At 53.0% G+C, this 13,937-nt stretch overlaps 1 protein-coding gene across 1 annotated transcript; it reads left to right on the top strand.

Moving 5' to 3' along the window:
• Positions 1–8,220: 8,220 nt before the first annotated feature.
• On the top strand, positions 8,221–9,089 carry LOC117044762 (glucosamine-6-phosphate isomerase 1-like). The gene has a single exon (XM_033145540.1). The coding sequence runs from the start codon at positions 8,223–8,225 to the stop codon at positions 9,087–9,089; it is 867 nt and encodes a 288-aa protein (XP_033001431.1). The 5' UTR covers positions 8,221–8,222.
• Positions 9,090–13,937: the final 4,848 nt, after the last annotated feature.

Consider the following 13,937-nt stretch of genomic DNA (forward strand, 5'->3'; position numbering starts at 1 on the left):
CGCCACTGTGGAGGAAGCACCTGGGGAACCACCCAGCATCTGTTCTGTGGGGCAGGCTGGCTCCCTGCTGCCTGCTGCCCTTTCCCCTTTGCTTCCTTCCCTGGAAGGTGGGCAGGGAGGGGGGAGCCAATGGGGGGAGAACTCAGCTTGGAAGAGTGGCAGGGTGTGCAGAGAGGCCATTGAAACCACCAAAACAACGACCCAGAGGAAGACGGGGGGACTCACCCAGTTCTCTCTCCCCAACCCAGCTTCTGCACCAAGGAGAGGATGGCAGAACTGTCCCATGACAGCCCTCCACCCCCAACTGAGACACCTACAGAGCTGAGGTGTCCCCACAGGCTGCCCCCACACCTGTGGGACCCTCCCTGGCTGCAGGTGTGCTGGAACCCAAGCCTGAGCATTGCAGACTCCTTTGAACCTGTCACAAGGGCTGCCCCGATGCCCAGCTCCTGGTGCTTTTTGCGTCACACGTCACCCCAAGGGGACTTTTGTCCAGGAAGGCAGCCTATAAATGCTTAAAATATAAATAAGCAGATGGTTTGCTTATTTAAAATATTGTTTACTTCAAAGTCCTCAGAGTAGCTCACAAAGTAAAAATAAAATAAAAAACAAGGCACATTACAATAATAAAATGACCAGGAACTATAATACCAGAGAGCCAGAAACAGCAACTGAAGAGAACAGCAGACATTGCAAGGGAAGAGAGCCAGGGGAAGCCAAACTGCAAAGCAGGCACTCAGAGGCTTCCTGAGTGGGAACCAAAGGAGATCTCTGGGGGGATGGGGGACAAGATGCTCCTTGCGCCCCCTCCTCAGAAGAAGGACTTCTGAAGTAGACTTTGAAAAGCAGGAACAATTACTGTATCTGAACAGCCTTGGCAGCGATAAATCCTAGAATCCTAGAGTTGGAAGAGACCCCAAGGGCCATCCAGTCCAACCCCCTGCCAAGCAGGAAACACCATCAAAGCATTCCTGACAGATGGCTGTCAGGCCTCCGCTTAAAGACCTCCAAAGAAGGAGACTCCACCACACTCCTTGGCAGCAAATCCCACTGTCCAACAGCTCTCACTGTCAGGAAGTTCTTCCTAATGTTTAGGTGGAATCGTCTTTCTTGTAGTTTGAATCCATTGCGGACACGCACGTGGCTGGGGTGCGGAGGACTTGAGCCCATGTGGGGGCTGCAGGCAAAAGGAGCTTCTCTGAGTCCCTTTCAGTGGTGATGGGGGCGGGCAGCGTCCATATTCTCCTGACAGGATGCTCAAGTACCAGAGTGAGCCAAATCTGGGCTGGGTCTGGTCTGCAAGGACCTTGGCCTGCAGTAAGCCTGATCCAGCGGGAGAAAAGGTGACGGAAGTGTGGAGTATTGGAGGGTTTGTTGGTTTGTTTACAGAACGTTTAAAGAAAGCATCCATCTCTCCTGGATGCGCTGAGATTCCTGCATTGCAGGGGGTCGGACTAAATGACTGGGGGGGGTCCCTTCCAACTCCATGATTCTATGAGAGTTTTGACCGGCAATGCTGTTTTCCTTAGTTTTTCCCCTGCAAAGCTAGTTTATTGTGGTTTCCGATTAACCAGGTTGTGATAGCTCTGCCATCTCTATGTTGTTGTTGTTGTTGTTGTTCAGTCGTTCAGTCGTGTCCGACTCTTCGTGACCCCATGGACCAGAGCACGCCAGGCACCCCTATCCTCCACTGCCTCTCGCAGTTTGGCCAAACTCATGTTAGTAGCTTCGAGAACACTGTCCAACCATCTCGTCCTCTGTCGTCCTGTTCTCCTTGTGCCCTCCATCTTTCCCAACATCAGGGTCTTTTCTAGGGAGTCTTCTCTTCTCACGAGGTGGCCAAAGTACTGGAGCCTCAACTTCAGGATCTGTCCTTCTAGTGAGCACTCAGGGCCGATTTCTTTAAGAATGGATAGGGTTGATCTTCCTATAAAAAATAAACCTGCTAAGTTCTGTATGTGAGCAGAACACGCTATGGATGATCTCAGAAGGACACCTGTCCCAAGGGGTCTTCTCCAACGCAACTGAACAGATTTTTACTGTAATCACAACGCGAAGGCCTGATTTTCTCCCTCAACTGGGAGATGGTGTAGCACGCCTGTCACAGGTGCATGGACACAGAATGGGGCTGACTTTGGGGTCTAGTGCTATTCCAGTCTCCTTTTCTTCAGCTGCACCTGCACATACCTGCACATCTCTCCTGGCCGCAGGGATGTATCAGAAGAGGCTGCAGCTGGACCAAGCCAGTGCTCTCATGGGAGCCAACCAGGGGCCTCTTCAGGGAAGCCCCCCAGGCAGGACTTGAGTGCAGCAGCCACTGGCATTCAGGGTCATACCACCAGAGGCAGTGGAGGAAGAAAGTGGTCATCTTGTTGTTGTTCAGTCGTTCAGTCGTGTCCGACTCTTCGTGACCCCATGGACCAGAGCACGCCAGGCACGCCTATCCTTCACTGCCTCTCGCAGTTTGGCCAAACTTCGGTGGGCGCGGGCGAGGGATGCGCTACCTCTCCCAGCAGAGGCCCCTCCCTGCCCCCCTCCCGTCCAGGCCCCTCTCGGGGGTTCGGCCAGGAAAGTGCCATCGGGCTGAATTGTGGTGGGGAGTGGCCTCTCCCCTCCCCCAACCGCCTTCCAGATGCTTTTCCCATAAAAGGCAAAAGAGCCTCGACTGGGAAGGAGCCGCCAGAGCTAATGGGAGCCAGTCGGGGAGGGGAGGGGAGGGGGCGAGGACCAGAAGCCTCCGCTTGCGAGGAAATGGTGGGGTGAGGGAGTCGGGGAGCCAGACAGGCGGCGCCCCCTAAGCCTCCCTCTCCACCCCAGACCCCTCAGTCGTGGGTTCCATCAGAGAAGAGGGGAGGCCCCCCCCGCCCTTCCTGGGGCGTCGGACCCAGGCAGGCAGGCGCAGGCATCCCGGTCCGGCAGCCACTGAGGCATGGCCGCTTCCTCCTGCCGCCACTAGGAGGCGCTGCAGGGCTGGGAGGGAAAAGGCGGCAGCTGGAGAGAGGGGTATTTAGAGAGGGGGGGGGGCTAGGTGCTGAGGTCCCGGAGCCTGCCTGGCCCTCGGCGCCCCAGCAAAAGAAAGAGAGCGTGTCCTTCGATGAGCAGCTTTCTAAACGTCCCCAGAGTGGCTGCTTTCGGGATGAGTGCGCGTGCAAAGAGGAGCCCCCCCCCCCCCCCAACACACACACACACTCAGCAGTCTCCACTCTCCACTCTGGGTGGAAATGGCACGCACCCCAATTCCCAGTCTCTGGGGAGGGGAGGGCAGGCAGGGCTGCCTCCATTTCGAGGCTCAAAACAAGTTATTTGGAGGCAGCTAAAAATAGCCGGAGGGGGAGGGCAGGGTCCTATTTCTGTCTGGGAGATGATGATCTACCTGCCAGCGCGTGCTGGGTGTGTGGAGGGGGGAGGGGAGCCCCCTTCCCCGGTTTGTTTGCCTTAGGAAAGTCGGGGGGCCGGGAGGGGCGGCGAGGGGGGGAACGACACCAACAGCATCCTGGCGGGTGTAACCGGAGCCGCTTCCCCGGCCAAAACGCGGCGCGGAGGTTTTCTTTGGCTCCAGAAGCTCAAAAAGATGGGGGGGCGGGAGAAATACCCCCTCCCGTGTCGACAGCGGCAGCCTCTTGCCAGGGCCTTGCGATGCCCCCCCCCCCACCATTAATACTCAGAAACCTCTTCCAGCGCCTCCCCCCCCCCCAACATCCAGCGTGGGACTCTGATGGCCTGTTTGGGACCCCCGTGTCCCCCCGCTGCTCCTTCCCTAGGGCTGCTTCTGGCAGGAGGCGGGAGACACAACGCAGACCGCAACCGAGGCAGGAGAGAGGAAGGCGAGAAGCGAAGGGATCAGCCGGGCTCCGGCTTCAGGAGGAAACTTGTGGCTAAGAGGGGGTGTTTCTGGAGACTAGAGGGGCCGGGTGTGTGTGTTCAGGGGGCCGGGCAAGTATGTCGCTGCATCAGGTGATGGGGAAGACCCCCACCCAGACCCTCAGAGAAGGAAATGCCAGACCAGATGGGCCTGCTATAAGGCGTGGCGGGGATGGGTTCCCCACCTTTTGTGATCATATAAATGTAGAGTTGGAAGGGATCCCTAAGGGTCATCTAGTCCAACCCCCTGCACTTCAGGAATCACCAGTGATGAGGCTTCAGCAGGAGTGAACCTGTTGGGAGTTTTAGTCTGAACCATCACCAGACAGCTAAGGTGGAGACAGCTTGTTTTCTGCTACTGCTGCTGCTGCTCCAGAGGGTAGGACTTGAGCCAAGGGATTTAAATGTCAAGAAATGAGATTCTGATTCAACACCAGGGAAAGATTTTCGTCCGCAAGAGCAGCTCAGCAGTGAAACACATGACATCGGAAGGGGGTGGACTCTCCAAAATGTGGGAATGTTCGGGGTGGCAGGAGAGGATATAGTGTTTATTAATATCCTTCCTAACTTGCGCGAGCAAGTTCCTTGACGTAGCAGAGTTATATTCCCCTTTTAACATGCACAGCAGATAGTTGGTTGCAGGCTCGTGTGAGCCTCTCACTAGTATACAATTCAGTCTGTCTCAGATTGAATTGAACGTTCCTTGTAAGTTCCCTTGAATCCCTCTTAAAAGAATAAAGACACCACAATCTTATTCAAAGTCAATAAAATAAGTTCACATACATCAGTTGGATTCCTGAAGGAAAATATGTACATGTGGATCTACCCCATACGGGGGAATAATCCCAGTGCTTCTGCTGAGAGCTACCAGTAGCAGAAGAGTCAAATGAAGCTGGTCAAATGAAGAAGAAAGTAAAAAAAGAGAAGGGGGGTGCTGCGTGACTCGTCCTTTTGTTACCTGGACAGGTAAGGTCACGCCCAACTTCTATCACATGCAAAAGGAAGGCTGCTCCAGCCAGGAGGAACAGGAAGTTTCGACTGGCTGGACCAAACATTCCCTCGCATGTCTTCTCTAGCATTTCAATGAATTTTGTACTTGACTGCCTCTCATGGATCACATCCCACACAACAGAGGTCTAGTGTCCAGATCAAGGGAAGTCATGTTGCTGCTTAGTTGTGCCTGACTCTTCCTGACCCCATGGACCAGAAGTCATAGACCCTCTCGATTCTGCCTTGGTTATGTTAGGGAAAAAATCCAGGTGGGAAGCTACTGAGCCACCTGGCCTTCGGGAGAAGCCCGAGGATCTCTGCGGAGTCCAGGAAGGAGACCAACCAATGGAGCAAAGCAAGGATTTGAGTTTATTATTGCGCAACAGGTTCAAGCCAAGATTGAACAACAGGAATGGGGTGACAAGGATTCTTAAAACTTCTCACCACATCCCAGGATACAATTCAGTAGACATCATCACCACATCAGTTCCATCAGTGAAACGTCAGCAAAGGGGAGGAAAGGGGAAGGTTACACATGATTAAGGGGCCCAGGTGGCGCTGTGGGTAAAACCACAGAGTCTAGGGCTTGCTGATCAGGAGGTCGGCGGTTCGAATCCCTGCCACAGGGTGAGCTCCCATTGCTCGGTCCCAGCTCCTGCCCACCTAGCAGTTCGAAAGCATGTCAAAGTGCAAGTAGATAAATAGGGACCACTCCAGCGGGAAGGTAAACGGCGTTTCCATGCGCTGCTCTGGTTCGCCAGAAAGCAGCTTAGTCATGCTGGCCACATGACCTGGAAGCTGTCTGCGGACAAACACCAGCTCCCTCGGCCTATAGAGCGAGATGAGCGCCGCAACCCCAGAGTCGGACACGACTGGACCTGATGGTCAGGGGTCCCTTTACCTTTACCTTTACACATGATTAGCATAGAGGCAAACTTAGAGGTAAACAAGATTAACATAAGGTAATGACTCTGGGTAACATGTGAACAGGTGTGTTGGAGAGGACCATCCTGAGCACCTACTGGGAGGCGGACAATAGAATCTTAGTCTGCCTAGTCTGCCAAATGGCAAAACCGGAGGGAAACATTTGCTCAGAGATTATCTCTCAGGGTCCCCTCCTGTAAACGTTTGCTGGATTATGGAGGAGCCAAGCGTTTGTGGGTCCTTGACCAGAGTAAGAAAATGGCTTTGGAATGAAGAGAATCCATGAAAGTATCGATTTTATACAAGTTTCCATTGCTTTTCTCCCAAGAAGCAGGCGTCTTCTAATTTCGTGACTGCTGTCACCATCTGCAGTGATCATGGAGCCCAAGAACGTGAAATCTCTCACTGCCTCCATTTCTTCCCCTTCTATTTGCCAGGAGGTGATGGGACCAGTGGCCATGAGCTTAGTTTTTTTGATGTTGAGCTTCAGACCATATTTTGCGCTCTCCTCTTTCACCCTCATTAAAAGGTTCTTCAATTCCTCCTCACTTTCTGCCATCAAGGTTGTATCATCAGCATATCTGAGGTTGTTGATATTTTTCCGGCAATCTTAATTCCGGTTTGGGATTCATCCAGCCCAGCCTTTCGCATGATGAATTCTGCATATAAGTTAAATAAGCAGGGAGACAATATACAGCCTTGTCGTACTCCTTTCCCAATTTTGAACCAATCAGTTGTTCCATTTCCAGTTCTAACTGTAGCTTCTTGTCCCCCATAGAGATTTCTCAGGAGACGGATGAGGTGGTCAGGCACTCCCATTTCTTTAAGAACTTGCCATAGTTTGCTGTGGTCAACACAGTCAAATGCTTTTGCGTAGTCAATGAAGCAGAAGTAGATGTTTTTCTAGAACTCTCTAGCTTTCTCCATAATCCAGCGCATGTTTGCAATTTGGTCTCTGGTTCCTCTGCCCCTTCGAAATCCAGCTTGCACTTCTGGGAGTTCTCGGTCCACATACTGCTTAATCCTGCCTTGTAGAATTTTAAGCATAACCTTGCTAGCGTGTGAAATGAGTGCAATTGTGCGGTAGTTGGAGCATTCTTTGGCACTGCCCTTCTTTGGGATTGGGATGTAGACTGATCTTCTCCAATCCTCTGGCCACTGCTGAGTTTTCCAAACTTGCTGGCATATTGAGTGTGGCACCTTAACAGCATCATCTTTTAGGATTTTAAATAGTTCAGCTGGAATATCATCACTTCCACTGGCCTTGTTATCAGCAGTGCTTTCTAAGGCCCATTTGACTTCACTCTCCAGGATGTCTGGCTCAAGGTCAGCAACCACACTACCTGGGGTGTATGAGACCTCCATATCTTTCTGGTATAATTCCTCTGTGTATTCTTGCCACCTCTTCTTGATGTCTTCTGCTTCTGTTAGGTCCTTCCCACTTTTGTCCTTAATTGTGGTAATCTTTGTACGAAATGTTCCTTTCATATCTCCAATACGAGTTTTTACATTACTATTCTTGCAGCAGCCACTTCAAGGACGCTTTTACGATGTCACGGTCCATTTCAACTGACTTCCCTGTATCACTTTTGCAACCTCATGGTGAGAAACTAAAATGTTATAGAAATGGTTGGCACAAACCAACCCCGACCTTGTCTCTGGCTGCTTGCCTGTTTGCGGATGGCAAGCTCTGCTTTGTTGTTGACTCTGGCGCTCCACCCAGATCCACCCATGTTATGCTGATCCAGGATCTGATCTCCCTCCTGTCAATCAGCCACGCCCCAGGGATTATGTGGCAGTAAGTGCAGTCTCCCTGCAGACAGGCCAAGGGACCCCAGGAGCTCTGGGGGCTGCCATAAGTCCCAGCCTCAGGGCATGGCCTTCCTTAACGCCCCCCCCCATCATCCCTCCCATGCTATCATACTGGAGGGAGGACCTGGCAGCTTGGACCACAAGGTTGAAAGTGGAGAGACACAGAGGGAGAGAGGGGAAAGGCAATGCACTTCGCTGCTCTATTTAAAACTACATATTTAAAACTACTGCTCTGTTTTCATTCATTCAAGTACTGGATGACCAGCAAGTAAATAGTTTAAAAAGGCAAGTTTTTTTTTTTTAAATTTTACTATATAGTTTTATAAAGTTGTAAACCACTGTGACGCACAGTATTTCTATGATATAGGGGTATCTAGTTTTATAAACTAGCAACAAACTGTTGTGAGGCAAGTCTCCAGGGCCTTCTAGACATGCAGAACCCTCCCAATGATAACAGCCAGGCTGGCTGGATATCTTATTCAGTGACATCATTCTTCTTTGCTGTGTGACATCATCGCTTCCACAGGAGTGAGCTGCGGCTCAAGTGATGTCACCAAAGAGCTTCTCTCCAGGCTCAACGAGGAGGCAGGCCAGTAGTGGAGTGGAGAAGTCGGGGCTGGAGCAGAACGGTGAGCATGAGGCTCGTCATTCTAGAGGACCATGCTCAGGCCAGCGAATGGGCAGCAAAGTACATCAGGAATAGGATAATCCAGTTTAATCCTGGTCCAAGCAAATATTTCACCCTTGGACTTCCCTCTGGAAGCACTCCGTTAGCATGCTACGGAAAACTGATAGAATATTGCAAGAATGGGGATCTTTCTTTCAAATATGTGAAAACTTTCAATATGACTGAGTATGTGGGTCTTTCGAGGGATCACCCCGAGAGCTTCCACTCCTTCATGTGGAACAACTTCTTCAAGCACATCGACATCCCCTCTGAAAACACGTACATTCTGGATGGACAGGCAGAAAACCTAGAAGCAGAGTGTGAGGCTTTTGAAGAGAAAATCAAAGAGGCTGGAGGAATCGAGCTCTTTGTTGGAGGGATTGGCCCAGACGGTCACATTGCCTTCAATGAGCCAGGATCAAGCCTGGTGTCCAGAACCCGAGTGAAGACCTTAGCTATGGACACGATCTTGGCTAACACCAGATTCTTTGGGGGAGACCTCTCCAAAGTGCCCACAATGGCACTCACTGTTGGAGTGGGCACAGTCATGGACGCCAGAGAGGTGATGATTCTGATCACAGGAGCCCACAAGGCCTTTGCTTTGTACAAGGCTATTGAGGAAGGAGTCAGTCACATGTGGACCGTGTCTGCCTTCCAGCAACATCCCCGTACTGTCTTTGTATGCGATGAAGACGCCACGCTGGAACTGAAAGTGAAAACGGTGAAGTACTTTCAAGGTTTGATGCTTGTTCACAACAAGCTTGTGGATCCACTATACAGCATGAAAGATATGGCAGGCGGGAAAGGGCAGTCCAAGAGGCCGTATAGGGACTAGCGCCTCTCACGATTCGGAGGAGCAACTGCTTATGCAGTCCTTAAACTTACATGGAGCTGCTTGAAAACACATTACTGGAAAAGATCATTTTCTCAATGGTGAGCAGTAGCAACGGATGCAAGTGTACCGTGTAACTGATTGTCACTTTGCCCCCTTTTAAAGACCAAATGAGAAAACAGAGGCTGTCTCTTCTCCTTAGAAGAAAATCTGAACGTGTTATCTGTTTGCATAACAAAAAGATGATCTGTAACCAAGAATGGGATGTGAAAATGTGGAGCTTTTGCTACTCATCTTTTTTTTTTACATTAACATCCATACATTAAAAAACAAACAAACCAAGGAGCCTCTCTGGGTCCTCCCTGCTTCCCAATAGAACCATATTGAGGAGGGGTCTTCTCCACACCCCATCAGCTATCTGAGGCAAAGTGTTGGGTGGGATGGAGGGCATCCCTAGCAGGAACGAGATGATGCAGGGGGAGAGCTGGCACCCTGGTGGTGGTGGTGGTGGTGGGGGTATCGCTGGCATTGACTTGCTCAGCCCCAACCACTCAGCAGTCCACAGGGAGTTGCTCTGGGTTGCTGTGGGTCCCAAAAGGCAGATGCAGGGCTTGTGTTGGGGCATCACACACAATGCCTCCTTTGTTCTACAGGAAGCAATCAGCCCCACACAAGGCTCTCCTCCCCCCTGTTGGTGGTCGTGGGTGATCTCGGGGTGAGACTGAGTCATGTGACATCCGTGGGGCAGAACCTTAGTTGTTCAAGTCAGGCCACAGAGGAAGGGGGCAGCAGGGCCATAGCTAGGGGGTGGTGAGGAAGGCCCCCGCCAGGGGCGCAGAAGAGGGCCCCCTTGGCTTTAAAATATGTCCAGAAATATGCCTATAAATAAAAATATTGATTGTTGCCTCATAAGAAAAGGTTTTAAATAGAGGGTCTTTATATGATGTGCAGGGGGGGCTGTTTTCCCCTATTTTCTGGATGGTTCTGCCAGGAGCACAATATCACCTAGTTACGGCAAGGGAGGGGGCAGCTGCACTTTCTTCAAGAGCCCCCCCCCTCACTGCAAAGCCACTCTGCCCTTCTCGCCTTTCCTCCCATAGACCCACCTACCCTTCTGAACTTCTCCCCCCAGCACGCAAAGAAATGAACTTCTAAGCTCTGGTGGTGGGGGGGGGGTCAGGGTGTGGAAGGGAGCATCATGAGTTGGAGGCATAATGTAACACATGTGACGGAGGGGTCTTAAAGGGGACACTGGCGGAGGAGAGAGGGACCCCTACCCTACACAGTTCTGCTCTTGGCTGTAGTACAGGAGGAGTGCTTTTTTTGGGGGGGGGGTGGTCTCTGCTTGCTGGGTCCTCTGAGCTCAGGGCTAACCCTGCTACACAACACTAGGAAACAGACTTGGATCCCTGCGTGCTGCTGTTTTCAATGCTCCAAACTAAAAGCTTGCATCTGTGCATGCAAAGAGTATAGTTCTCTGTCTCTCTCGCTCTTTCTCTGTTAGCCACCTGAGATCAGGGAGCAATCTTGGGACTGCCACTTTTGACAGCATTGCAAGTCTCTTGCACGGTTATTAGGACAGAAATGTAAAAAGTATACACACACACTGGTCCCATCACCTCCTGGCAAATAGAAGGGGAAGAAATGGAGGCAGGGAGAGATTTCACATTCTTGGGTTCCACGATCACTGCAGATGGTGACAGTAGTCACGAAATTAGAAGATGCCTGCTTCTTGGGAGGAAAGCAATGACAAACCTAGACAGCATCTTAAAAAGCAAAGACATCACCTTGCCGACAAAGGTCCGTATAGTTAAAGCTATGGTTTTCCCAGTAGTAATGTACGGAAGTGAGAGCTGGACCATAAAGAAGACTGATCGCCAAAGAATTGATGCTTTTGAATTATGGTGCTGGAGGAGACTCTTGAGAGTCCCATGGACTGCAATAAGATCAAATCAATCCATTCCAGAGGAAATCAGCCCTGAGTGCTCACTAGAAGGACAGATCCTGAAGTTGAGGCTCCAGTACATTGGCCACCTCATGAGAAGAGAAGACTCCCTGGAAAAGACCCTGATGTTGGGAAAGATGGAGAAGGGGACAAGGAGAAGGGGATGACAGAGGATGAGATGGTTGGGCTATGTTCTCGAAGCGACTGGCATGAGTTTGGCCAAACTGCGGGAGGCAGTGAAGGATAGGCGTGCCTGGCGTGCTCTGGTCCATGGGGTCATGAAGAGTCGGACACGACTGAGCGACTGAACAACAACAACAACAACACACACACACAGTGCATGCCAATACATTGTGCTGCCTGAGGCAAAGGACAAGATGGCATCCCCACAGTCCCTGCATAGAATTCAACCAGGCTGGCAGCTGAATAAACTGAGTCTATGGGGCAACTTCCTCCACCACACCTGTTGCCTGCAGGAGAAGGATGAGGGGGAGACTGCTGCTGCCAGCCCTTAGGAACTGCCACCTGAAGGAACTGCCTCACTTTGCCTAATGGTAGGGAAGAGCAGCCCCCACTGAACCTCCTGCTTGCTGGTGGGAAGTCCTTTGCCCAAGAGAAAGGCAAGCCTCCGCAACCAGGAAGGAAGAAAGACTTGGTGTGGTTTGATAAGGGGGGGTTTCATTTGGGAAACCACCCAAAAAAAACCCCATGCACAATTATGGGGGTGGGGAGGAAATGGGGCCCACAACCCCCGCCCCACTCGGCTCACTTCTGATCATCCCTCCTGCTCTTCTGCAAACAGTAGCTAAGGGGCCTGTCTCAAAAGCTATTAGGAGGGCGGAGGTATTTTATGGCAAGCCCTGCCAGAAATTGAAGCCCTGCTCCCCTGCGCAATAAGGGCCCAAGTAGGGCGTGCAACACACACACACACACACACACACACACACACACACACCCCTCTCCTGCTTCCTCCCTTGAGGCCAAACATCACATTGCCCCACAATAAAAGTCAAACATTGAAGTTGTGTCCACGGGCAAATCCCAGCTGGCAGAGCGAGCGGTGTGTGGCCTGCACATTCTCTTCTCTTCTCCCCCCCCCCGCCACCTCCCCCCACAGCTCCAGAGGCCAGAGGAAGTGGGGGCCACTGGCTCTGCCGGGCCTTCTCCTGCTCTATCCCTGAAATGATGGCTTTTGCAGCAAGGCAGGCCAGAGAGGGCGAGAGCCAAGAGCTGGCTGCGGCTAAGGAGTAGCCAAGCTGCAAGTGGGCCAGGGAGGGCTGTTTGGGGCAAGGGAAAGAGCCCCCTCCATCAGAGAGAGAGAGAGAGAGAGAGAGAAGCTTGACTCTGCTGGTCCCTGTGACTTTCTTCTCAAAACAACCCATTTCCCAAGACTGGGCTTGCAATCCTAGAATGGTAGACTTGGAAGGGGCTGCAAGAGTTGACTATAAATGGCACGGATGATACACACTGCTCCACTCTGCTCATTGTGACCCTTTGACTTCTGTTCAGGGCCTGGCATGCGCGGGAACACAGGCATGTGCCCTTTTGCCCAGTCAGTCCATTGGTTCTCCTGGCCCAGCCTTGCCCACACCGACCAGGCAGGGAGGGAGCCTTTTCCTAGCACTGTGAACCACCCTGAGACCTCTGGGGAAAGGGCGGTACAACAACAACAACAACAACAACAACAACAACAACAACAACAGGGCAGGGAGAGGCCCGGGTCCTGCTTGCCAGCTCCCCAGAGACATTGGGGCATTGGGTGGACAGGATGCTGGTCCTTCTTTGGTTCATTGGCTCTCCATATCAATTGCAGAACCTCCATGCCCAGGGGCAGTCTACCTCTGAATACCAGACAGTGGGGAACACAATTGTTCTTATCACTCAATTTGAGACTGGCTGTTTACATACTTCTAAAGGACATGGCTTCCTCTACGCTGCAAGAACCCAGGGAACTGTAGTTCTCTAAGGGCACTGGGACTTGTAGCTCCAGAGGGCTACCTAACCTCACAGGCAGAAGACTGGCCTTCCTGGGGAATGGGGTGGGGGTGGGCTGGTTGCTGAGCCTCCTGGCAGGCTGAGCTGGGTCACCTAGGCTCTCCTGCAGGCCTCCGAGGTCCCCCGTGGGATGACCCCTGCCTTTCACTGCCTCCTGTGGGCCTCGTGGTCTTCAGGCCTGGCGGGCTGGGGTCCCGGGAGAGCCTGGCTGGACAGGCGTGGGACGACGGAGGTTATTTCAGGGCCGGGGTTTTGGCCCCAGGGATCGATGTGGATGAAAGAGATTCCAGAAGCGATCTTGGCGGGCAGGAACCAGGCGGGGGAGCGGTGTCTCCCCGTCTAAGAAACAAAGGCTTCCCTGTCTCAGACGTGACATACACCCCTTGGGACCGTCCAGACGGATTGCTGCCTGGCAACTCTCCTGGCTAGTGACGTGTGACGGCTGGGGTGGGACGGGGGCCAGGAGTCCACCCGGAGCAGCGGCGGGTCTGCCCCGACGGGGCCCCCGCGGCGTGGCGACCAGCCGCCCCGTCGCAGGCGCCTCGCTCGGTAGCCGCGCCGCGCGTCCTCCCCAGGGCCGTGCGGGCTGGCTGCGGGCCCGCTCCCGTCCCCTCCCCGCGCCTCCTCCCCACCCCCTCCTATTCCCGTCCCCGACAGTAACGAGAAGCAGATGTCGGCAGCCGCAGCGAGGAGGGAGCGGAGGGGGCGGCCCGAAGGAGCGGCCGAAACTCCCTCCCTGGTGGTGGCGGGGCGCTGGCTGGCGAGGCGAGGGGGGCTAGCTGGGGGGCTAGCCAAGGCCAGCCCGGGCCGAGGGAGCGGGGAAGCCCGCGATGGGGCGGGCGGGCGGGGGCAGCGGGGCGCGGGGGCCCAGGCCGGCCAGGCAGGAAGTCGGGGGGGAGTGAGTGAGCCAG

The sequence above is a fragment of the Lacerta agilis genome, chromosome 3 (genome assembly GCF_009819535.1).
Source record: "Lacerta agilis isolate rLacAgi1 chromosome 3, rLacAgi1.pri, whole genome shotgun sequence".
Lineage (NCBI taxonomy): Eukaryota > Metazoa > Chordata > Lepidosauria > Squamata > Lacertidae > Lacerta > Lacerta agilis.

Excerpts from the sequence above, each read along its gene's own strand:
- LOC117044762 (XM_033145540.1), top strand. The coding sequence starts at position 8,223 with ATGAGGCTCGTCATTCTAGAGGACCATGCTCAGGCCAGCGAATGGGCA.